Here is a 26386-nt window from a genome sequence, read left to right as displayed (position 1 = left end):
ATTATAGCCAATGGAGTTGGCGAGCAGGGCGGGAGGAGGTGGAGGATTGGCCAAGGTGGTGAGTGGCGGGGCGGGTCCGTCAGTGTCTCGAGGTGAGGGTCGGCGGCGGGGCAGGGACAGTTTCAGTCAAGATGGCGCTGTTGGTGGGGCGGCGGACCTGTGGTTGGAGCCTAGCGGCCGCTGTGACAGCTCTGGCGACGCTGCTGCACGCCTGGGGCAGGGCCGAGGCGTTGAACGAAACGGGGCTGGAGACCGGTATTTACGGGCTGCGGCTGGTGGCAGTAGAGCGGCCGCTCCAGGAGGAGGAGGGGTCGGCGGCGGTGGAGGGGGCCGGGGAGGTGCTACGGGTCCTGGAGGGCCAGACGGTCAAGCTGCGGATCTTCGGCCGGGGCATCGACGCCGGCACCTGGAGGAGGGTGGGCTTCGCCGAGCTGGGCCCCGAGGAGGGCTCGGCGAACTGGAGCGTGAGGCGGGCCTGCCCTTCCCGCAGCCGCGACCTGGAGGTGAAGCCCGGGGTGGAGGAGAGGCGGGAGACGTCGGGCCTGCTCACCGTGCGGGTGCAGCCCCTCCGCAAGCAGGAGAAGAGCCGGCTGTTCGGCCTGTGCAGCCGCCCTCCCGGGGACGAGGCCAGCTCGGCCTGGCTGCTGCACTCGGAGCCCGACAGCCGCCTGAGGGTGCACGAGGAGACGCCGCCGCTGCTTCCCTTCTGGCTGCAGATCATCCTCACTGCGCTGCTGCTGGTGCTCTCGGGCATGTTCTCTGGCCTCAACCTGGGCCTGATGGCCCTGGACCCCATGGAGCTGCGGATCGTGCAGAACTGCGGCACCGAGACCGAGAGGCGGCACGCCCGCTGCATCGAGCCCGTCCGCCGCCAGGGCAACTACTTGCTGTGCTCCCTGCTGCTGGGCAACGTCCTGGTGAACACCACCCTGACTGTGCTGTTGGACGGCCTGCTGGGCACTGGCTGGGTCACTGTAGTGGCTTCCACAGTGGGCATCGTCATCCTGGGTGAGATTGTGCCCCAGGCGCTGTGCTCACGGCATGGGCTGGCGGTGGGTGCCCACACGGTGCTGCTGACCAAGTTCTTCATGGTGCTGACCTTCCCTCTCTCCTACCCCATCAGCAAGATGTTGGACTGTGTGCTGGGCCAGGAGATCGGTAAGGTCTACAGCCGTGAGAAAATCCTGGAGATGCTCAAGGTGACGGGCCCGTACAATGGCCTCGAGGCCGATGAGCTCAACATGATCCAGGGTGCCCTGGAGCTGCGCAGCAAGACGGTGGAGGATATCATGACACCCATCCACGACTGCTTTATGGTATCGAGTGATGCCATCCTTGACTTCAGCACCATGTCAGAGATCATGGAGACAGGCTACACCCGGATCCCTGTCTACGAGCAGGAGAAGTCGAACATCGTTGACATCCTGTACGTCAAGGACCTGGCCTTTGTTGACCCTGATGACTGTGTTCCCCTCAAGACAATCACCAAGTTCTACAGCCACCCATTGCACTTTGTGTTCTACGACACCCGGCTGGACACGATGCTGGAGGAGTTCAAGCAGGGTGAGTGTCATGGGGCTGGCGTTCTGAGCTGAGCCCCCTTTTGGGTTGTTGGGGCTGCAGCCGTAAGAGCTTGATCCCTTCCTTTCTCCTCCTGTTGGTGCCCTGTTTGTTGACAGGAGTAGACTGACTGTGCTTATTGCTGGCACGCATTGTGCCCTGTAGCAGAGGTATAACTGGCTGTGCAGGCAGTTAGCCCAAGAGCACTGATCTAAAGACTCACCATTAGTTAGAGGTATGAAGGGTTTTGGTAGCAAGGAACGGTTTAGCATAGGAGGGAAGTAATCGTTAAGTAAAGCACTTGAGTCCTTAAAGGAGGAATTGAGAGCTGATAATCTAACCCTTAAATCTCAGACTGTGGTTTGGCCTTTCGGGAGGGAAAATAATTCTCCCCCTAACTGCGTTGATTGTCTAGTCACTGCAAGGTATTTTTATTTTCTGATCCCTGGTTACCAATTTGCTGCAGCAAATTATTTTTCTTCCTTTACCCTGGCAAGCCCTTTGCAGCCAACGTGAACCTTGGTGAAAAGAGACTCCGTTGCCAGAGCTGTTTCCCTTGGAATCGTCAGGATGAATGCAGAAAAGCCACACAGCTAACGATTGCAATGTTTTACAATCTGTGCGTGTGCAGTTTTATTGCGCTGATGACTGCAAGACCAAAAGTTTCAGGAGCGGATCTCTTTTACTGCCAAGCAGTTTAATTTTGCTCACTTTTCGTCACAGTTTCCTTCAGCTCATGTAATTGCCAGAGAATAGCCCCAGCATCTCCTGGGTAATTCAAATCTCCCGCATCCTGTCCCTGCTACTTCTGCGATTATACTCCACTGTATTCTTTCCAAGACCTTGACATAAACTCGCGTGTCAAAAGCCGCTGTCTCCTAGCTCGGTAGGTTGACAATCCTCTGCCATTTCCTCTTTATTGTCTCACTCTTAGCTGGCACTGGCAGTCCCTGCATTGAGCTTTCACTCTATAACCTGTTCCGAGACCGCTGACCACCACTCTGGACTGTCGCTTGACTCACTCGGGTGGATGGTTTGTCTTTTGGAATGCTTCCTTTACCTGTACCCTCGACTGTTTGCATATACTCCTGGTTAATCTTCAGTCTTTGCAGTACTGCTGCTTGGGTTACACGCAGTTTAGAGGGAGCTTTGTTTACAGTTACCAGTGTCTCTGGTTTGTGATGGAGTGGTGTGTGTGAGTTATGGTGTGGCTCATGTTTGTGGCCTGGATTCTAGAGTGGCTGTGATAATCTAGGTATGCAATTGTACTCATGTATAAATTTCCCTTTGCTTTGATGTAAACTAGTCATCAGCAGCTACTGAACAACAAAGGAGGATGATAAGCCACAGATTTGGGAGAGAAGTGGGGAAGACGATGGTTTCCAACCTGCTGGTCCAGGTGTTATCAGAACAGCTGCGACAGAACTCAAAACAGTACAATTGTGTCAGATTGTGGAAAAGATGAGCTTCAACCATTGAAGACTTTTTAAAAAAGCTGCGTAATTGATGTGCAGCTCGGTAATGCTGTCTGATATCTCGGGTTTCCCCTTCTCCGTTTCTTTTCCCAGTCCTGTGTGTGTGTGTGTGTGTGTGTGTATACGTACTGTGTGCATGGTCTGTTTGCACGCAGTTGGTGCACGTGTGGTCCTTCTGTTCTCTCCACCCTTCTTCCCAAGCTGCTCCTCTTCACTTTCTGAAGACAAGACATTTTCTGTTCAATCACTACCACCGTGCACGCAGCAGCCCAAACATAGGTTATGCACCAGGACTGTGGTTTGTGATTAAATGGCAAACGCATCAGGTTGGAGCTCCTCTGACCTTCAGTGACCGAGAATGTGTTTTTGATATGTAGAAAAGGGCAGTTTACAGGATGAACATTTAACCTGATCTTGGGCTTGATGGGGAGGATTAAATTTAATCTATTGTCTGTTATTGGGTTCTCACTATAGTTAGCTCTTTGGACAGCTTTCAGTGCCTTTCCACTTGGGATTGTGTTCAGATCATTGAGTTACCCTATTTTTGGGGTGGGGGTTGTAGGTGGAGGTTCTACCTCAAAAGGGTAGCATAGTTTTTCAATAAGGGGTCTCATTGAAGAAGGGGGTGAGAATGTTTTCTCTTCAGGGTCATTAGTTTGTTTAATCTAATTTCCTGCCAGCATTGTAGGCAAGAGTGTAGTGTATATGTAAAGCTGAGGTAGATGGATCACTAATGTGCGTGCCTTGATTTTGAGTGGTTGAGGAATGTGAAGGGCTGACTGGCCTGACTCCTCCTCAATTGTATGTTCAAAAAGGTGAAATGCTGTAGAGTCCTCGGCTCAGTATTTCTGTGTCAGGCAATTCTCTGAACAATGATCCTCTCTGATTGTTGAGGAGATTTTATGAACCCTCTGTGTTCATACCTTGTTCGTACACGCCCTGCTTTTCTCATCTCATGCTGGGTTCATGGTTTTCACTTCACAATGCCGAGCAACCCTGTTTAACATCTCAGCAAGTTTTGTGACATCGTTTTTGAGTTAGTCATGAAAGTGTGTTGATGCTTCAAGCTGGAAGCTTGCTTAGCGAGGTACGATAGAAGGCATTGCATTTCACCACCTCTGGGCATTCTCAAAGTGCAGAGAGTGAGGGTGCAAACAGCAGAGCTTTCCTAATGGTGGCTGTATTGTAGGTTAGGATGTGCAAAAGTGCAGATTCCATGGTTTTGTGGGACAAAATTTAGGCTACTGTGTCTTGCCTGGCTGGTCGGCACCTGCAGAGTTGCTTTTGTATAACCAATAGTGCGGTCGAGTGTTAATAGACGTCCTAATGTCTTCTGTTGCCCTGTGCCCCTCGAGGGGTCAGACTGTTTTGTTTGTTTTTGCCCTATCTCCTTGTTGAAACACTCCTGCTCAAATTTGGGCCATGTCTTAGCCGTACTCTGGCTGCATCTCAAATTGCAATTCATTTGTTGCACTGGTGTCTGAGTAAGGGACGGATTTAGATTGTTTACTTTCTCAGTAATGTACTTGGGTGTCACTTGCCCTTCATGACTCATGTCTCTGGGTGCTCGTGAATGTCCCTTTTTTCCCTTCTTTTCAGTCTTGTCCCTGATTTCAAATCCCGTCTTGATGTCAGCACTTAATCCTATACCTTCTGCCACCCTTTACAGTCTTTATGTTCCTTTAACTCTAGTCTCTTCTGCTTTTCATTGCTGCACCGTTGACAACCATGACTCGGAATGAAGGGGCATTCTGGAATTCACTCCCTAAATGTCCTGGTGCCTTTCCCTTTCGGGGCGCTTGATCAAATCTGTTTCTTTGCCACATTTTGAAGGTCGTGCAGCATGCATGTTAAGGTGGTTTGGGTTTGTGTGGATTTATTTTCCTCCCTCGTGCATTATGTAATGGCCATAAATGAAGTTTAACAAACTTGGAGCAGCACTTTAGGCTTGTTGCTTCAAGGTCACTGAGCTGTAACTGCTGGTTACTCCAGCCTTGGTCACGTATGTGAGTGCTTATGAGGCAGTTAAGCATGCTAGTTTATTTGTATGACCTTTCACAATCTCAATCTACTGTAAACCACTGAATTACCTTGGAAGTGCAGTCATTGTGGTAGAGAATTTTGGTGATTTTTGTGCCCATGGGTATCTGTGTAATGGCATCCAGTCAATCTGGTCTGTTCTTGCTCCTGTCTCAGGTGGGTCTTGGTACCACCTTTTTTATTTGAATGATCAGTGTGCACTCCCTTGAGTTTTTCAGTCTGGTACTGTATCCTGCAGAGAGGGTTTTGAATTATCTTATTTTTCTGATTTGGATCTGGAGAAGAATACTTGGTCTTGGGATGTTGCAGACCAGAGGAGCCTTCAATATGAAGAGTGAATGTGAACAGGGAGGGAGGAAAGAATCTCTAGGAGCTGCTACTAATCTGCTGTACAGCACTTGTGCTTTTGCGCTTTGTGACATACACCAGGAAACCCCTTTAAAGGGTTTGCTTTCAGATAATTGAAGCTGGAATTGACCAGCTGGAGGATGGGACTATGTATCTCTGTGTCACACTAGTGTATGTCTTGGTCTTAAATCACGCGTTGCCACTGGGAGAATTCGGTCTATTCTGTTACAGGATGTTTCCTATACTTGATACAAAATGTGTCTGTTCTGTGTTATCGAACTGGGTTAAACGTTCCCAGTACAGGTACAGCACAGACGTGATAGAAAGTAACACTTGGTGCCCTTTAAAGCTGAAAAGAGAGGTCTTTTGACATGGTCCCCATCTCATAATTCCAGGTCATGTAAAACTTGGTATTCAATAAAGAGTTAAGCCGTCTGCTATTTAAAATGAAACTAAAAAGATTCATCTGTGCTGTCTCATCAGACACTCCCAGGAAAGACACAGCATGAGGCTAGATACTGAGTTTGGTTTTCTTGACTGTTTTTAAACAGAAGGTAAAGCCAATTCTGTGCACTTCAAATTGCAAAGAGATTTCTCTACACACGGTCCCTATCAGACACTTCTAGAGAAGGCTGGATTTGGATGCCTGAGGTGAATGGTTGTCTGTGATCTGAATGAGCGACTGCCCAGTGGGAGAGAAGGGTTTTAAAATAAATAACTTTCTCAGCATGTGTTGTGAATAATACAGGGTGGAGATGATTCGAGAAGATTGCTCCCTTCAGACATGCTTCCCATGAGGAAAAATAGGCCCCCAACATGAGACAGTGGGGGAACCAAACTGTTCGTTTGCAATCGTTGGACAGGTTTGCAGACAACAGTGAGGTATAGATCAGCACAGGATTGTGCTAATTGGTACTTAGGATCTGAGTCTTTGATACAATCCAGCTATATATTAGTGAGAGTCTTGGCACTATGCCTGAATAAGCACGCATATGCAAGCTTCAGAAGAGCACTGCCCTATTCCCTGGGACTGGAGTCCAGTTTCTGCAAGAGTTGGGGGGGTAGAATGTGGCTTTTGTGGGTCTGGTGTTTCAAGGCTGAGGGGTGAGCCTCGACAGTTGGTCAACTCGATCGACATATAACCACAACAAGGCTTTTTCTCTGTGCTGTTAAGCTGTGGCTCAGGTATTTAAACATTCCAAGGTGTACCGTGACACGGAATGCGGATTGCTGCTTTGCCCCATTGGCATTGGTTGGCTTGTTTGGACGTTATTTCGAGTTATTGGCGATGTAATTGTTCAGCACTTGAAGGCGTTTTATGTGGAGAATCTTTGGCCCCTGGTTGTGTCACTGGGAGGGCCATGTGAATGAACTGTCATTTGTGTTGGGGAGAACTCTAATCGTTTAGTTCTGGGGAGTTGGACTGCAGCTTTGTGTAGACCAGAATCAGAAGGGTGAGAGGTTTCACATCTCTTGAGTAGTGGATTTTAATGTTTTGGAGAAACAAGTAGTTCCATGGCGCTCCCCTTGCTGAAACCACAAATGGAGGTACGGAAACATTTTGGCAGAAAGCTAAGTTTTAAGGAGTGTCTTGATGGAGGAGGAGAAGACAGAAGTATCGGAAGGGAATTCCAGTGTTTGGGATCTGGCAGTTGGACAAAAAATCCTCGGTGAGGTGGTTATAATTGGGATTGCTTGAGCGCAGAATCGGCCAGTTTTGAAACTGGCTGTAGAGGGATCTGAGCACTTGGTGATTGGAGGTTCTCACTGTTGTCCGATCTACTGGGCACAACTTCTGCCAGTCAAATGATGAGTGACGAAAAATGGGGAACGTGGAGCTCCTCTGCTTGATGCCTGCTGTTGGGTTCCAGCTGATGGGCTGAGTGGCAGTCACTAATTGTACTGTATTGGGGTGGGGGTGTGTGTGTATGAGATAGGAGGAGATGTAGGAATGAGCTGATCAGGAAATGTAGCAGAGACCCTGTCATGAGGGACCCTGTTTTCCTGCACAGTAGAGCATCTGGTCTTTTGATGTCAGCAAACACTGTGATTTAAGTGGGGAATTAGGTGAATTAGTGAGGTTCTGTATCAAACTGCCTTGCAACGAAGTTACAAACTACTTTTTTTTTAGCTTGCACATCGTACCGGTCTATGAGATCATTCATTAAACTGACCGCCCCTGCTCCCCGTGGCAGCTCTTGTCCTCTTATTATGAATCAGTGTGGGTTAATCTGGCAGTATGTAATTCAGCCTTTTTAAGAGTTCTGTGAGAGTGAAGCCATCCTCGTGGGTAAACATGAGACCGTAATCATTAAAGAATAGCAATCGTGTCATAGCCAGGAGTAGATTGGGCTTATGTTGACCATAAAGCTGACAGATTAGTGGCTGCACAAACTGAGCTTTTTTCCCCAGGAATGAAGTGAGGAATTAGATTTAGTGGAGTTGCTCCAAGCCTTTAGGGAGTTTGGAGCAAATAGAGAGAAATTGTTTCTGCTAGGAAGATAGTTAGCAATCTGGGTCAGGGGCAGAAATTGAGCTGGTGATCATATTTATCTCAAGTTATGATCTAACGTGTACTCTCTGAAGGGGCAATGAAAGTAAAAGTGTTTTAAAAAATTGTCAGGTGCTGAGGAATGCTTGGAAGTGGGGCTAATCAGACAGCTTTTAGAAGGTACAGGCATGCACCCATATTGTATGACTTTGGGGTAATGATAGAGCCTACAGACATTATAGTGGGAGCTTCACTGAATCTCATCTGGGCTATCCCTTTCCTAGGAGTGTTGGTGGATAGTGCAGAGGAAGGTTTACTCTGTTGCACAAGTACTGGGTAAAAACGAAGTTTCAGTTCCTTTTTCCCCTCCGCTCCGATGGCAGTGAGAATTTTGAGTGTTAGTGCAGTTTGTTTTACATTCCTCTCTCATTTCCACTGCTAATAGGTAAATCACACCTGGCAATTGTACAGAAGGTGAACAGTGAAGGTGAGGGAGATCCTTTCTACGAGGTGCTGGGCCTGGTCACCCTGGAAGATGTTATTGAAGAAATCATCAAATCAGAAATTCTTGACGAATCGGACATATTCAGTGAGTTGATTTTGTGCATGTGAAGATTAGAACATGGGGCAAGCAGAAGCTGTTTCTCCCTTCAAGCCAGTTCTGTTGGTCAACCAGACTGATCTGTGTCTTAACTCTGAACTACCATGGTTCTCTGCCCATGATAGCAGTGTCAAACCATGTGTCAATCTCAATGACTCTCAGCATTGACAACTTTGTGGGAGTGTGGCGAGCTCCAATTTCCACTACCCTCTGTAAACGTTTTGATTTCCGTTTTCTCGAATGCCCCACACTAGAAGAAATGATTTCTGTTTACCTTAGGAAACCCTTTCTTTATCTTAACCACAACAATTAGATCACCTCTTAATCTTTTATTACCACAGGGAAGACAGCCAGTTGTCTGAATCCAGTCCTGTTAGCATCCTGGTGAACCTGCAGTCTGCTTTTTCCAAGACCAAAATATCCGTTCTCATAGGAGTGGCTGGCCAGATGGGAGTGTGTTGCTCCATGTGTCTGAACCAGAGCTTTTTTGTATTGGCAGTGGGATTGAGTTGAGGGGTGAGGAGAATCTTTTGTGGGGGTTGTTGATTTTTGATCCAGCTTATAAGCTGCCCTCCTGTCGCCTTTTACCTTTTCCAGCCGACAATCGATCCAAGCAGAAGGTTGTCCACAACAGCAAGAAACGGGACTTCTCTGTTTTCAAACCCACTGTCCATGAGGTGAAAGTCAAGGTGTCCCCGCAGCTGCTGCTGGCTGCCCACCGCTTCCTGTCGACAGGTAAGTGGCTGCTTTCGGACCCCTGCGGCAGTTTGCTGCTCCTCGGCTTCAGGACCTGAAAGGTGGAGTACACACTCGCTCGTCCCTGGTCTGTATTTTGAACCTCCAGCCTGTCCAGGGGCTGCGAGCCTGCTGTGTAAAAGCACAGGAGGAGGAGCTGAAAAGCTGCTTTACACATTTGTTGGCCTCTGACTGAAAGCATGATGGGAGTAAATTTTGATGTTTTTTATGAAGTGGGAATGCAATTGTGCTTGAGGATCAAAAATAATTGACCAGAGGAATGGAATTAACTTTACTGAGATGCCATGGATACACAGGGCCTCAGCATTCTGATAATTCCATCTAAAGTTATAATTAGAAAACTGGAATGAGGTATTTGAAGTGAGATTTGATCATTTGGCTGAGACCGTGATGGTGTGTGTCTCTCAATAAGGGACTGCCTCTGGATGTGCCCCCATAGTATCCGCAGAACTTAAAATAAACCTCTCCTCTTTTTTTACCGTGGTGAAATGCACCAAGGCACGACCATCGTGGTTGATTAAACAAGATTTGAGACTGAACCATGTAATACGTCTTCAAGATAGACATTTTAAGATTCTTGACGGAGGTTAAGGGAGGGAATTAGGGGCCCAAGCTGCTGAAAGCCGGCCTGCCAATAATGTGCCAGTTTAAAACCAGGGATGTTTAAGTGGACAGAGTTGTAGATATCTTGCAGGATTGTCTGGCTGATGGAGGTTTTGGGTGGGGTGACACTACGGGAGGGATTTGAACCCCGTGAGAATTTTAACTTCTGAGGGATTGTTGGACTAACAGGCAATATAGTTCAGTAAGTGCAGGGGTGATTGAACCTTGTCACCACGTGTATGTTTGGTCACGATTGAGTGAGTTTCAAATATTAAGATTGTAAAAGCACTTTGTGTTCACTGAGCTGTGTAGACAGATGAGCTCAGAGAACACAGTCACCCGCAAGTCATGACATAATTACAGGGATCCAGGCAATTACCCATCTTGTCTGTCTCGGACTGTGGGAAAAACACGGTGCGGTTGCTGGAACAGGAACCTGTTTGTTATTCCAATGACTTGGCAACGATTTGGGCAAAATACATAGATCAGCCATTTTTTTCTGAATTTCCTCCCCTTTTTGTTTTGCATTTGGTTTGAGACAGCAGGCTGGTTAGCTTGGCATGAGGGTCTGTCATTGAGACCTCTGGCTCCATGTCCCTCACTGGCCACCATTCCTTTGGGCGCAGATGATCCACGTGCTTTGACCCTTTGAGGGTGAGGGTGCCATGGGAACCCTGTGATTGCCCCCACTATGAGCACGGGCTGTAGGAGATGTGGTTGAGCCCAATCACACCACACAAAAGCTGAAGCAATCCTGTCATTTCTCAAACTAACCCTTAGGAGCTATTGCAACATAGACTTGAGTGAGGAGGTGGGTGACGTGAGGATTGAGGAGGTGGGGCTATTGGAGAGTGAGGCAGAATACATAAAACGAGGTTTTGCACAAGTGTTGTTTGCTGTGATCTGGAGCTTGTCAATGAGTGGAGAACTTCAAATTGTTTCTTAACTGGGAATCAGTGTAGGTCAGTGAGCACCGGGGTGGTGGGGTGGATAGGACTTGCAAGTTAAACAGTGAGCACAGTGTTGTGGTTTTCTGAGATGCTTGTTTGACCATTCCCACTCTCCTTTGCAGAGGTCAGTCTCTTTGCCCCTGCCCACATCTCTGAGAAGATTCTGCTGCGACTCCTCAAACATCCCGACGTCATCAATGAGATCAAGTTTGACGAGAGCAACAAACTGGCTGCTGACCACTATCTGTACGTGCGTGGCAAGGCAGTCGATTACTTTGTCCTCATTTTACAGGTAAGCGGCTTCTCCACCTTGGTTCACTTTGCCATCTCACGTGAAAACTCCTTCTTGGTTTGCAATCTGAAACTGAGCTGCAGACAGATGCTGCACCACTAGATCTGTGCCTGGGGTGGGAAAGATTAAACTGAAGCCACCATGGCTTGTGTAACATTTGGTCTTCACTCCAACTCTGTTCCTGTGCCATTGACTGTCACAGTCAGTGTCTGAGACGGCATCGGACTGCTTGTGATCTCTGCATGTCATTTGATCCTGTGTTAACCTGCTAGCCCTTTCAGCTCTGTCAGCTGCTTCTAGCTTGCCCTGTTCCGGCCTGCCTTGGCTTGTCATCTGCCGAAAGCCTTGCATGTAGTTTTGCTACCTCCCGATGTGACGTTTCCAATGCACTCCAGACCAGCGCCCCGCCCCCTAACCCATCACCCTCTTTGCTCACTGACCTGCAGTGGCCAGTGTCGTCATCCTGCTTACAATTCTCTCAGCACCGGAACAGACCCTTCAGTCCCACCTCGTCCACACTGACCAGTCAGCCCAATCTGACTGAGTCCCATTTGACCCCTACCCCCTCAATCCTTCCTAATGATGTACCCATCCAGATTCCTCTTAAATGTTGTTGTAATTGAACCCACTTCCACCACTGCCTCTGGCAGCCCATTCCATACATGCACCACTCTCTGTGTGAAAATGTTGCCCCTTCAGATAACGTTAAAATCATTCCCCTCTCACCATTAAAGCTATGCCCTCTAGTTTTGGGCTCCCCCACCCTGGGAAGAAAGACATTGACTGACTAATCACCCCATCTATGCCTGTCTTAACTTGTCACCCTACAGCCTCTGCTCCAGGGAAAATAGCTCCAGCCTATCCTGCCGCCTTCCCTATCTCTGGCCCCACAAACCTTCATGGTATCTGTGGTGTAACCCTGCCCCCCAGTTGATCTTCCCTGATTTTTAATCACTCCAATGTGAGCTCTTTAAACCTCTCAATTGTTCTTTCCTTCTTTAAAATGGTCCTTTCAGCTTAATTCTGTGACCAACTATTTAGTCATCTGACCTCAGCTCTGCTAGCTTGGCTCAGTGTCAGATTTTTGTCCGCTGTGTTGCTGTCAAGTAGCATGGGATGTTATTTTTCATGCCTCAATACAGATGGAGTTGCTGAAATGCTTAATTTGTCCTTTTTAAACTGCCCTTTTCCCATTTCTGGCACACTGTCCTCTGCAATACTACGGCCCAGCATTAACCCGCTCAGTTTCCTTGCACAGTCCACCTTAGAATATACTGACAAAGATAGTCAGGAAAAGACTTGTCCATTGGTAGAGCACTGTGTCTGGTCCTGGGCTCATTTCCTGTCCGTGCTGCACCTGATGGGAATTGTGTTAATTGCACTTTTCCTGGGTTATGTCAGGCAAAGATCCTGATTGATTTTGGGTATCATGGCCAGGATTGAACCCTTCTCTAATGATGGTATTCTGACCTTCCTAGAATTGACTAAGGAAGGGAACTTCATATCAGGAAGTCTGTCAATGCTGATTAGGGAAGTAGGGGGTGGCAAGGGAGGCGCAGGGAGAGTAAGAGCTCTGAGAAAGGTGTCAAGATTACTGCATGCGGTGTTTCTAATGGTGCACTGCTTAAGTCTGTGGCTTCTGGTCTATGTCCTTTTGAAGTAAATGTTGTTATACCTCAGGGTAAAGTGGAGGCAGAGGCTGGCAAAGAAGATATGAAGTTTGAGACAGGGCCCTTTTCCTACTATGGTACCATGGCCCTCACCAGTCCCACTTTGGGTAAGAACATTTCTCTCTTTTTACCATAAGTTTACAGAAGATAAAAACTCTCAACCCAGAAATGAGATGTTAAAGCAAATGACAGTAGATGCTGAAATATGCACTGAAAACAAACCATTGCTGGCTGTGACAGTGGGTCAGCTAGCATCAATGGAGAGAAAGAAAACTGATGTTTTGACTCAAGATGACTCTGAAGAGTTGTCTGTACTTGAAGTGTTATTTGCTTTCTGTCTACGAGATGTTAGCAATTTGCAAGTGGGGAACCTCTTAGCTTTTTGACCATTTGAAGAAATCGTGGCTGATTTGTTATAACTTCATCTAGTCATTTTTGGTTTGGTTATCCTTCACGCTGTTGAGTAATGAAAATTTAAGTGACCCCACCATTCCCTCAGCCTTGACTTTGCAGATTGGGAATTCCTGGTTTCCACTGTCATTTTAGGAGTGAAGGCTTTCTATCTGGTTTCTCGCCCTGCAAGATGGCTCAGTGAGTAGTTAATCTTGAGTCAAAAGCTTGTGCTGTTAAATCCCATTGCAGTAACCTGAGCACAGAATGGAGGCTGACACATCGAAGGGATCATGGAATGATTCAGTTCAGTACAGCACAGGAGACGGCTATTTGGTCTGTTTGTGTCTAGCGCTGACTGTCCGCGTGAGCGATTCACCTTGTCGTTCAGGTTTGGACTGGAATGTAAAATGAATTTTTCTAGCTGCCCCAAGTGTCAGGCAGTGACCATCCAGCAAGAGAATTGAACTATCACCCCTTGATAGTCAATGGCATGACTATCGCTGAATTCCAGATGTCAAAATCCTGGGGTCTTCCATTTGACCAGAAAATGAACTGAACTCTTCATACAAACATTGCAGTTACAAGAGCAAATCGGAGGCTGGGAATCCTGCAGTGAGTAACTCCCCTCCTGGCTCCCCAAAGCCTGTCCCACCATCGAGTAAACACCAGTCAGGAGTGCGATAGGATAATCCCCACTTGCCCCAGATGGAGGCAGCTCCAACAACAGCCCACTTGATTGGCACCACATCTCCCCCCTCCACCGATGCTCGGTAGTAGCAGTGAGTACTGTCTACAAGATGCACTGCAGCAACAGACCAAGGCTCCTTAGCACCTTCCAAACCCACGACCCACTTCCATCTAGAAGGACAAAGGCTGCAGATACGTACGAACATCATCCCCTGCAAGCCCCCCTCCAAACAACTCACCAACCCAACTCTGAAATATATGGGCTGTTCCTTCTGTGTCGCTGGGTCAAAATCCTGGAACTCCCTCCCTAATGGCTCCGTGTGGGTGCCCCTACAGCACACGGACTGCAGCGGTTCAAGAAGAAGGCTCACTGGCGCTTTCTCGGGAGCTTAGGACTGGGTAATAAATCATGGCTGTTTTGTCCAGATGGCCCTTGATTTTTGAAAACCTTTCAGATTTAGTCTTGACATCTCCTTCTCCAAGGACAGCAGTCTGAACTTCTCCTGTCTTGCCAATGTAACTGAAGTTCCTCATCCTTGGAGCCATTCTCATCTGATGCCTTCACATTCCTGCTGAAAGTGGTGCCCAGTATTGGGTGCAGTACTCCAGCTGAATCTGACTGTGTAATTTTATCCAGGTTTTGAAGGACAGGGGAGTTCACCCCAATGTCCTGTCCAATATTTATCCTTTTTTCCAACATAACATAGGACTGGGGAATAAAGATCTGGTTATCAGGCTTAGAGCAGCACGATCGCTCAGTGGTTAGCACTGCTGCCGTCACAACGCCAGGGATCCGGGCTTGATTTTACCCTTGGGCGACTGTGGAGTTTGTAAGTTCTCCCAGTGTCTGCATGAATTTCTTCTGCTTGCTATGGTTTGCTGCCACAGTCCAAAGATGTGCAGGTCAGGTGGATTGGCCATAGCTAATTGCTTTGTAGTGTCCAGGATATGCAGTCTAGGTGGATTAGCCTTGGGAAATAGGTTCCAGGGTGTCAGTGGTGGGATGGTGTTTGGCAGGTCAGTGTGGCTTGATGGGTTGAATGGCCTGCTTCCAGACAGTAGGGATTCAATGATCTGGCTGCTGTTACATGGCTGTTTATGGGAGCCTGCTGAGCACAAATTGTCTGCCACGATTCATGCAGTAATATGCCTCAACAAGTAGTTTATACGTGGTGAAATACTGGGGGACACTTGAAATATCGAGAGGTTTGTCCAAGTGTCTGTCTGCCTTTTGATCCTTTCCTTGCTGACCACCAGTAAAGTGAATGTTTCCCTCAGGTTTTGTTCAGTTTAATCTATCTTTCTCTCTCTCCCCCCCCCCCCCCCCCCCGGCTTCTTTTCTCTCTTTCCTCCCCCCCCCCCCCCCCCCCCCCGGCTTCTTTTCTCCCCCTCCCCCCCCCCCCCCCGGCTTCTTTTCTCTCTTTCCTCCCCCCCCCCCCCCCCCCCCCGGCTTCTTTTCTCCCCCCCGGCTTCTTTTCTTCCCCCCCCCCGGCTTCTTTTCTCTCTCCCCCCCCCCCCGGCTTCTTTTCTCTCCCCCCCCCCCCCCCCCCCCCCCCCCGGCTTCTTTTCTCCCCCCCCCCCCCCCCCCCCCGGCTTCTTTTCTCTCCCCCCCCCCCCCCCCCCCCCCCCCGGCTTCTTTACTCTTTCTCCTACCCCCCCCCCCCGGCTTCTTTACTCTTTCTCCTACCCCCCCCCCCGGCTTCTTTACTCTTTCTCCTACCCCCCCCCCGGCTTCTTTTCTCTCTCTCCCCCCGCTCTTCTTTTTTCCCCCTCTCGCCTTTTCGCTCCCCCCCCCCCTCGCTCGCGCTGTCTCTTGCTTTCTCCCCTCCCTCGTCATTTCCCAGTTCCCACCTCCAGGCTCCGTACTTGCAGCCTCAAACGGCCTTCCCTATTTTCTTGGTTCCAAGGTAAATCTTGCATGGCTTTCCTCGTTTTTAGCTCGAACCTCCTCTGTTACCCTTCTGCCTGGAGAATGTGGGATCATGAGGGTAGGCCCATACTGCTTCCTTTCAGATCCCCTAGAACTTGGGGGATCATCACAGGCCGTGACTTTATCTTTGTGCCTTGCCCTCCTGGTGATTTAAATCTTTGGGTCTGTAACCTAACTTCTTCCCCCGCCCTGAGCCCAAATGATATTTTGTGCCCCTTAATCAAATCTGTCATCACCTTTCTCATCTAAACAAAAACCGCAGTTGATCTGTTCTTGTCAAAGAATAACACACCAACAATTTTCATTTCCTCTCCCACATTCCTGGATCATTATTGATTCCCAAATCTATTCCTGTGACCGTGTGCCCTCGGCCATGGTTAAGCTCTTCTCTCCTTGTCCTTCTCGATTCGTGTGCAGCGTTTGATTCCATTGACCGCGCTGTCCTCCTTGGGCACCTCTCTGTGGTCACCCAGCTCTGTGACAGTGTGCTTACCTGGTTTCATTCTTTGCTGTTCAGTTGTAGCTGCAGTATCATCTGCAGTGGTGTCACTTCCTGCTCCTGCATAGTTACCTGGTGGGTGGCTCCTGAGAATGTAGCCTTCTATTTCTGAACTACCTGATGCCCCTGCACGACAATGCCACTGTTAACAGACAGTGTCCGCATGGTCGTACGCAGCTTGACTTCCCTGTTGCCTCCCATGACCTGTCTCTAAGTTGTCTGGATTCAGTACTGGAAGAGCAGAAACCCTTTCACCAAGAAGGGCATCTTGAACTCAATCCCTCCCCACTTAAAAATACTAACTGCATATGTATACCTGTCTGTAACCTTCAGATTTTGTTAACAAAAAGTATCAATTTTGAGTTTTAAATTTAACAACTAATCTAATTCCTGTTTGAGGAATTCAAAACTTTTAGCATCCACTGTGTGAAGGAATGTTGGAGATACCAAGGACAGCAGGTGCTGGAGGCAGAGTAAACAGTGTGGAGCTGGAGGAACACAGCAAGTCGGGCAACATCAGGGGAGCGGGAAAGGTGCAGTTTTGGGCTGGGACCCTTCATCCGGACTCTGGTTCTGACAAAAGGTCCTGACCTGAAACACTGGTTTTCCTGTTCCTCTGCTGCCTGAAAGAATGTTACCTGATTTCACCACTGAAAAGTCTGACTTTAAGTGTGCCCCTACACTTACTCCTCAACCAGCAGAAATAGTTTCTCATTAGCTGTTCTCTTTAACTTGAATTTAGACAATTTGATGAAAATTTCGTGAGAGTACAGTGTCAGTTTGTATAATCTCTTACTTAATGTTTGCTGCCCAGATATGATGCTGATGAAGCTACACTGTGATCCCTTCAAGTCTTTCCTAAAGTGTGGGATCCGGTACTGCTCACATCTCTCCTGGTGTGAAGGATCGGGCCCTTCCTGCCTGTATTCTGGGGTAAGGGAGGTTCTGAATTTGGCAAAAACCTCCATGTCAAGTCTTGAGGTAGTGATGATCAATGGTTGTGGTTGGAAAAATGAGGCGTTGTGGAAAGTAACGGTCATTGTGCAGCTTACAGGGATCAGCAGCAATCACAGAACCATGAGAATGGTGTAACAATGGGAACAATGTCTTCACCATTTCTTTTAAGATACATGCATGCGCAGCTGGATATCAATCTTGAGGAACTGTAGTGCAATGAAGATGAACACCTCAAACAAACTGGAATTTGAATCGAGTACTCATAGGACAAATACAAGAATGCCAGACTGCAAATAGCAGCGATGGGCAGCATTTGCATGAACATCTTAGTATGTTGATAACTCCCAAGTTGAGATAATCAGTTGAGATTGTAGCATTTTTGCCAGTTAGTAGTGACATTAGTTCAGGTTTAGGGACCTTTTCTTGGTAAACAAAGGAACGTGTTCAAACTTTGTTCCTTTTTTGTTAATTCCTTGGCATGGGGTGTCTATTCTAGAACTACCCAATGCTTTACCCATGGCAATGCCTTGGTCAACCAGGGTTGTTGTTTGAAATTTTGGCATTCTTGCATTTGACTTGATGAGCACAAGATGCTCAGTTTTTGCAACATGTCTCTCACTCTTCAATTTAGAATGAATTCCTTACTGGCAATCTAATTTACCAACACTTCGCGCTCTCCGCCTCAAATGAGCATTGCTCGCCATGTCCATCCTACTGTGTATTCATGCCTTGGGAAGCTGATTCTTGTCAAACTATAAAACTTGCACCTCTTACAATTTCTTGGAGCCTCCAAACCCTTTCTTAGTCTGTTAGCTAAAAGAACAGCAATGAAAAAAGGTCATTATTTCCCAAGATTCAATCTCCAAATAGCCTGGGTTTTGGAAAAATGAAATCTTGGCTGAAATTGTTTAGGATTTAGCATCTTGTTATTGGAAAGTAGCCGTTCTGTGGTTGTGGTACCTAATAAAAGGTGGTTTCCAATTCACCTCCGTTTGCACCTGCAACAATTGCTTTGCTGTTTGTTCTCTGCAGGGAGTTGCAGACATTTGCCACACTGCATCGTTTAGAACAGACTTCACTGTTTGAAACAAATTCCAGCTTGTTTTGTAACTGCATGGTGATTTCTCTATAGTCCTTCATCGCAAGGGTTTTGTTGTGCAAAAGACCATCAAAATTAAAGAGAGCAAAAACAGGAGAAATTCTGACCAGTGATTAAGCTAATGTGCTAGAGCACACTGAGGGTGGGAAGAGCCAAGACTGCTCAGGAGTTTAATGTTCTAGGGAGACACAACTGTAAGGACACATGCTGAATGAGGATGTAGGGCAGAGGAAGCCAGTGTTGGATGATGTCTAAAGAGTGCTAGCACTAATAACATTGAGGCATAATCTGCAACATCTTTGGGCATGCTTTTCACTGATTACTGTTCATCTGCACTGCATGTGGTGAAAGATTTGTTTCCTGTGTGTGTCTGTCATTCTAGAGCAAGATCTGGTCACCCAAACTGACTGTTCTGCTGAGCTGCCTCGTGCCGTGCAGACCTGTCCAGAGTTGCGCTACTTATTTCAGACACTGATTCTTTTGGGCCCTCTGTTTCTCCTCAGAAACCCGACCGTCCTCTCGCACCAGTGAGCTGAGTCGCTCTGTCTCACTGAGCTACACAGAACGCTCGGAATCTGCGCTGTCCGTCGTCTCACCCCCCCCCTTGACGCACTATGTTCCGGATTTCTCTGTGAGGGCGCTGACTGACCTGCAGTACGTCAAGGTAAGCGGCCGCTGGGTTGGGCAGCATCAAAGGGAGCTATTTCGTCCCTCAAGCCTGTGCCTGCTCTTCTGATAGGGTGAACCACTTTGACCCATACTACTTGCTGTTTCTGATGATCCTGCACATTTCCCCCGTCAGGTACTTATCCAACCCTGTTTTTCAAGTTACTGTTAGAATCTGACCCTGCTACCAGATTATTATTATTATTTTGTTTACTCACAAGTGACTGATCCTGCTGCCAATGTCAACAATTTCTCTCTAACTGCATCAATGCGATCAATGGTCTTATTTTGAGTATTTGTCACAAATTTGCCTTTAGCCATTTCCATTCTCGAGAGAACGATCACAAATTGTCTCATCTGGGCATGCAAGTGAGATCCCTGGTCTCTCATGTTGTCTGGAACTCCCCATCTCCCCTTCTCCAAGTCTTTATATCATTCACAGTGTGGTACCCAGAACTTGTATTTGAAGTCTGGTTTTACTCCTGTTTTTCTTTGCCCTTTAAATAGACCCATGCAGTGTTGGCACTATGAATATAAAATAATTTAATGTGGGTTAATTCAGATTATACTTTGTGGATAATCAGAACCCTTTCTCCTGTACCCCATTTCTTTTGGTGACAACCCTCTTCACACAGACACAGCCCAAGGCTTGGGAGAGCTCCACTGAAATTAGCACTTTGAACCATCGAACGATTGCAGTGTAGAGGGGGCCACTTGCACTTCCTGCCTTTCTGTGCAGTTCCAAAGTCGGACTGCACAGTGTTCAGTGTTATTCCCTTCAAAGCACTGTCTGCCCATGCACAACTAAACCTGGATAATATTAAAGTTTGGTTTAGTAAGAGGCAGCCAGTATTTGCACTCTGCAGTTGTCAGGTGATCATTATCCGACAAGAATGAATCTAACCATTGCCGCTTTATATTGAATGATGGCTGTCTCTCTGTCAATAGACCAGGGACTGAACTGGACCAAACAGCGGTAGGTTTGCATCTGAGAATTCTGCAGCAAGTAACTTGCTTGCTGATTCACTGCATCCTGCCCAACCACCGATGAGGCACAAGTCAGGGGTGTGATGAAATACTCCCCACTTGCCCTGAAGGGGGACACTCCAGAAGCTTGACACCATCCAGGACACAGCAGCCCGTTTGGTACCACACCCACAAACATTAACTCCCTCCACCACCGGCCTTCAGCAGTAGGGTGTACCAGGTACAAGATGCACTGCAGAAATTCACACAGTCGTCTTGGACAGTGCCTTCCAAACCCATGACCATTACCAGCTAGGAGGCCAAGGGTAGAAACTAAATGGGACCACCACCACCCTTTGAAGCCCCACACCATCCTGACTTGGAAATATATCATTGTTCCCTCAGTGGTACAGGGTGAAAATCCTGGAACTCCCTCCCTAACATCATTCAAGACATGGGTCCACCACCTTCTCCAGGATAAATCAGCATTAAACGTTGGCCAGGCCAGAGAATCCTGCTTCTCAACGGTTGAGGATTGGGGCTGCAATACTACTCAAAACCAGCCCATGGCATTGCTGTGTAGTCAATGGTCTTGAAGCTCAGCAGCTCCCCCACAAGGTGTTTGGGTGGAATTACTGCTGTGATCATTAGCTTTTGTATGGACTGACTGAGAATATAGTTTCATTGACTGCAGAGGACTTACTTATAAGCTGGGCATGGTCCTGAAGTATGCAGTCATTAAAAAAAACGCCACCTGATATTGCAGAAAACTGGTAACAGGTCTGGCACCCTCTTTGGAGAGAAGTAAAAACAGTGAGTGCTTCAGGCCAAGATAATAAAATGAGAGGCTGGATGAACACAACAGGCCCAGCAGCATCTCAGGAGCACAAAAGCTGACGTTTCGGGCCTAGACCCTTCTGCTCCTGAGATGCTGCTGGGCCTGCTGTGTTCATCCAGCCTCACGTTTTATTATCTTGGATTCTCCAGCATCTGCAGTTCCCATTATCAGTGCTTCAGGCCAGTAAGCTTGTGTCACAATGGCACAAATTCAGCTTTTGCTTTATTGTTTCATGAGGTGCAGGCAACATTCTTTCTCGGCTGGGTGTGCATGCAGGCGCTCTGACCCTCAGCACGTGGTATTGGTATGCTGATCGTGGCATTGATTTCTGGTTCTGGAGGTGGGTACCACAGCTCTTTGCCAAACCCTAGTTACTGTTTGGCTGAGAGAGTCAACCACATTGCTGTGTGTCTGGAGTCACATGTAGGCCAGAGCAGGTATGAATGGCAGACTTCCTCATCATAAAGACCTTAAATTGCAGTTTTTATTTTATTGATTGGAATTCAAATTTCTCCCCTTATCCCACAGCTCCTGTAATGGGATTTGAACCCGTATTTCCAGAGCATTATCCTGAGCTTCTGGATTACCAGTCTGGTCACCACAGCGTGTATGCCTCATGCCAACACTCTGGCATGATTATTTGTGCTCTGCCAATTTAGTTATTGTGTGAATGGCAGAAGTTAATTCATTCTTTGTTGAAATGATCAGGTGACACGGCAGCAGTACCAGAATGGGTTACTGGCGTCAAAGATCGACAGCACTCCACAGTCCCCGGACAATCCCCACACAAAAGTCGACATCAAACTGGAGAAACCTGAGACTATAGCAGACGAAACCACGGACCTTCTGAACGAGCAGAACTCTTTGAACCGTAATTTGAACCACACTTTGGAAAACAGTATATGACCCTATGCCAAGATGCCTGGAGGGTCAAGACTCTGCTCTTGGGGCATTTAAAACAGTTCCTGCAAACAATCACAGTGCAATCTTTTTATAGTGTGTGTGTGTGTGTGTGTGTGTGTGTGTGTACACACATGGGGATGAAAGAGGAACAATACGACACAAGACAACTCGGGCCTGTCTAGTGAACGACTGATTTGCTACAGCCATGCAAGCCGGAGTCAGCATGAGGACAAAAAGATGAGACTGCTGATAACACCCCCCAACCCCAGGGTGGAATCTTCAACAGCCGTCTCTTCTCGTCCTGGCAAGTGAACCTTCCAATGTCGAATAAAGGCAGGACCACACGTCTTTGGCTGGTTGCCAACTATCTTGGACAGCTTCAAATGGGTTTTGGCTGTGCGTTGCTGGGTAGCGTTGCAGCTGTCACCCTGGGTTGGTGTACACTAAATACTCACTCCCCAGCGCCTCCTTCTCCAGACTGTGGTGTTTCCCCACCTCAGTCCCAAACTAACCTTCAGCCTTCGTTCCTTTGTACATTTTGACCATTGATAGGTGGCAGAAGAAATTTTTGCTGCTATTACAATGCACAGATAAGTCACTTCACTTTACATGATGGGCTGTAACGACCCGTAGCAGCTCTACTATTTGGGGGCCAGTAGCAGTGTTTGGGAAGTGGTTATTTTTAACCAGTTTAATTTTGTCCTGAAGTGATTCCGTGTTTCAGATCTGCCAATGTCTTTCCTTTAGTGTGGTTAAACCCTGAATAGCCGGTAGGTGGGACCTGGTGAACGTAGCCCTCAGTTGACACTGATCTCTTGTTAGTTCTCTGCTTGTCTGTCAGCGTTTAACCAGAAGATGGAGAATTGCCAAAAGAAGCTGCGTTAGTTCAGGTTCTCTGCGGACTTTTGTCCTGTGATCGGGTCTTTTGTGACCCTGATCTACTTTGATCTAAAGTGGCATAGCTGAGCAAACGGCATCTCAATAGTTGAAAGTATTGTTATCTAGAAACTAGAGAAAGTTTCAGTTCATTGCCACGTCCATTGGGACTTGTAGAGTGGGGCATGAAGTTGGGACGCATGAAATATTCTAGAGCGATGAGTCTTGTGTTCACTGAATGTCTGATCCAATTCAATTCTTGGAACTGGGGTTTATGTAAATTAGGACATTCGCAGTTTTAAGTATTGACAATGTGTATTCTGAGCGGGGATCCATTCCTGATATCCTCAGCCATGCATAACTATGCTTCAGGTACATAGCTGTCAATCACATTAATCGTAAGCCCTTGTGTTGTCACCCAAGGCCAGGTCACTTGTGCACGTACACTGCTGTACAAATCATACAATATCCAGAAATTCCTTTTTGGGCCAGTCCAGCAGAAAGTGCTGAGAGTCAACAAGATGCATCTGCTGCAGGGAGAGACAAGTCAGCACTTTGAATACAAAACCTTCATTTGAACTCGTAGCCTTTTGTTCTCAGTTTTCAACTGAAGGAAGTGTTGTCTGGTCCACAGATCAAACTTGTCCTGTTTTTTTTATTGTGGGAGGGTTTTGTTTTTAAGTTACTCCAACCTTGCAGCATGGTTCAGATCAGTTTCCAAAGTGCATGTCCCTGTTTGTGTGTTGGTCAGAGCTGCTGATAAGTAATTCTTCCAAACGTACATTGTGAAGGAAATCCACTCGTCGGTGAATCTTGCTGGGCCAGGGATGGGAGGTTATCAAGTGGACAGTCTAGAAGTTGTAACAATCCGCACCAACTCCATTGGCTGGCACCAGCTGATTCTTTTTTTAATAACAATTTATTTCTAGATCTCTGAGATTGACTGAAGGAACAAACTGGGGGGTCACCTCCACACTGCCAGGCCACACCTGTGTGCTATCATTCGTGACTGGGGCTAACAGAAAAGCTTATCTGTTTATTCTGATTAATTTGTAATGTGATATCTTACTCTGGTTTATTTATTATTTTATTATTGACGCTTGCCTTCTAATTGCACTCTGGGCAGCCTTTCTGATGGATCCCATTTTCTTGAGACTTTTTTATTGTATACAGTTCGTTTGCAATATGCTGTTCAAGGTGCTGTCTGCTTTAGAAGTTGGTTTGCCCAGAGTCTTCCCTGTGAATTAAACAAGTCCCTCTACCTTTTTTAAAATGGTGACCGGCTTGACTTTCAAATTGCTTTTCTTCGGAGACTCCCAGTTTGCCTCAGATTGTAAATCCGCTGCCTCTTTTGCAACCCTGCTCCCAAACTGAGGAGATTGCTGAGAAACTCAGCAGGTCTGGCAGCACCTGAAGCAGAGTTACCATTTCATGCCCAGTGTCCCTTCTGTGGAATACAAGAAAGGTCACTAGACTTGAAGTGTTAACTTCATTTTTCTCTCTCCACAGATGCTGCTGCACCGCCTGTGAATCTGCAGCAATTTGTTTAATCAAACTCTAATTGCTGTACAGAGAGTCCAACAGTTGGAGCCTGTCAGGCCAGCCCTGCTGAGAAGGGCTTGTGTACAAACTGAGAGGATGGGACTGAGATCTGAGGTGCCCAGAGTAGTCAAACAGGCGATTTAGAGGGCTGACACAATAACAAAGATTATTTCCACCAAAAAGCTACATAGAGTTGACCTCATGGCGTGTGATCACTTGTATAGTCATTTCCATTATTATCTTCTCTTGTAGAGTCAACAGTCTTTGCAAGGAGTTTCCCTCCATGTATTGTTTAACATCCTGTTGGTATTAAACAGCTTTACAATTTGTTCTTCCCTGGGGGAGTGCAGGATATTTAAATCTTTTAAAATAAAGCACACACTGAAATGGCAATCCATTTTTCAGAATGTACTTTTTTACAATCCTTTTCAAATATAAATCTGTATATGAAAACGTATTTTGGAGGTTGGCAGTAAGAATCAATCTTAAACAGTCATTTGCGTTGAGGGGGAAAATGGGGGAGCAAGGACGGGGCTTGCATCCTCTGCCTCTTGACAGCTTCTACAGAAATAGGCAGATTTTTTTTAAAAGAAAGTCCAGGAGGGGATGTGTGATTAAATAATGTTTTATTATTTTACCACTTGGTGCTGAATACCAGCAATAATTATAGCTCCAAAATACTGCAGTCTTCCCAGGCCGTCTTCCATGATTGTGGGTAATGTTCCTCTAATTCTGCATGTTCAGGGGTCATTTGAATTAAGAAATCTGATGGGTGACACTCCGCTGTAGACTATATTTATTTGGCAATAAGATGTTGTTTGTATATTTGATTTTTTTTTCCCATGACCTGTTTGGATTAGTATTCTGTCTAATGTCTTTTTGAACCAAACACTTGAAAACTTTTAATGTCTGTGTGTCTCCTGAGCGTTTTCGAACCAATTCCCTGTTCGAGTCGTGCACTTTCTGATGTTTTAAATAAGGTTATTAAATGCCGAACGTGTCTCTCTCCATGACTGGTTCATTGCTGACTTTTGCCAATGTAAACTAAATTTTGTATCAGTGACCAGCAGGTTTGTTTTATTTCCTCCTCCCTCTCACTACTTTAAAAACAGATGTGTCAAAAGACCTGTTAAATGGATATTCTTTGTAAGCAGGAGAGTCAATCCAGTTTCCTTATCGTCGTGGTGCATGTGGTCACCATGTGTAATGCGATTTCTTTGGATTTTGAGGGAACGTATTCTATATTTCTGTATTAAAGAAATAGTTTTAATCTCGTTTTTCTATTTTTTTAAATGTCTCAATTGTTTAAAAAAATTTTTAATAATGGAGGCTGTTGTTTTGAAACCCTGTTCCCTTACTGATGGATGGGCAGTACTCCATAGAGTTTGATCCAGGTTATTAGACCTTCAGATTGTTTGCCTATTGAACTGGTGGCAATAAGTTTCAATTAATAAAGCTGAAATTGAAAGTTGGTCTCAGTGAGGCACCCTCATCAATTTCTGGAAATCACCATCTGGTTCATCAGTGCCATTTTAGGGGTGGAAATCTGTCACCTTTAATCAATCTGGCAGCAATGTGGTTGACTCTTACCCGCTCTCTGAAATGGCCCAGTAGCATGAGTTTGAGGGAAATTAACAAGGGGTAACAAATGTTGGCCCAACTGGGATGCACGGTGGATAAGTTATCAATTAGGAATCTTCAGAATGCCTTACTTGTCGTTCCAGATTGAGGCACATTTCAGGCTTGCTTTTTGCCTCTGTGTTAATTAAATAGAACTGGAGGGAGGAGGCTAAGGAGATAAATTCTTCTTTTCATGTGTTACTAGATCTTTCTTGCTGTTTCCCTTCTGACTGAAGGTGTGCTGGAGCCTGTCCTTAAGCTGTTGAAACACAAGTTGTGAGCCAAATGTAGAGTGCTCTGTTTCTGATGTGATTGGATGTGAGGGAGCCCTGGTTACAGATTCCCTGTGGATTTGCTGCAACATGATGCATTGTTTTCCAAGTACCATGGTAGGGGATTATACAGTGGGGGAAGCATAGGGTTCAGCACCAAGTCTGCATTTATCTTGACTTACAAGTTAAGCTTTACCTTGAACTTTGCAAGTAACTTCAAAAGAGCCTGTTCCAAAAAGGTGCATGTGTATTTAGAGAACCAAACTGAGTATGAATAGTGATTATTACTAAGGACATGGCCCAATGCAAGGGATTCAAAGAGCTTTTTAAATCTGAGAATTGTACCCAGTGT

General features: G+C 46.6%; 1 protein-coding gene across 1 annotated transcript; it reads left to right on the top strand.

Annotated features, from left to right (window-relative positions):
- The first annotated feature begins 131 nt into the window (after positions 1 to 131).
- LOC125448083 (metal transporter CNNM4-like) lies at positions 132 to 25406 on the top strand. The gene is made up of 8 exons (XM_048523088.2): positions 132 to 1563; positions 8360 to 8503; positions 9113 to 9250; positions 10947 to 11116; positions 12797 to 12893; positions 15711 to 15773; positions 18855 to 19015; positions 21530 to 25406. Exons 1-8 carry the CDS (start codon positions 132 to 134, stop codon positions 21725 to 21727), a joined length of 2403 nt encoding a protein of 800 aa, XP_048379045.1. The 3' UTR covers positions 21728 to 25406.
- Positions 25407 to 26386: the final 980 nt, after the last annotated feature.

Source organism: Stegostoma tigrinum, chromosome 40 (assembly GCF_030684315.1).
Source record: "Stegostoma tigrinum isolate sSteTig4 chromosome 40, sSteTig4.hap1, whole genome shotgun sequence".
NCBI lineage: Eukaryota > Metazoa > Chordata > Chondrichthyes > Orectolobiformes > Stegostomatidae > Stegostoma > Stegostoma tigrinum.
Note: the sequence above shows the minus strand (reverse complement) of the source record. Positions and strands in the feature narration are given on the sequence as shown.

Bases quoted from the DNA above. Each gene is read 5' to 3' on its own strand.
- LOC125448083 (XM_048523088.2), top strand. From the start codon at position 132: ATGGCGCTGTTGGTGGGGCGGCGGACCTGTGGTTGGAGCCTAGCGGCC. The intron at 8,504-9,112 runs GTGAGTTGATTT...TACCTTTTCCAG, and splicing joins TGACGAATCGGACATATTCA to CCGACAATCGATCCAAGCAG. The intron at 19,016-21,529 runs GTAAGCGGCCGC...TGAAATGATCAG, and splicing joins CTGACCTGCAGTACGTCAAG to GTGACACGGCAGCAGTACCA.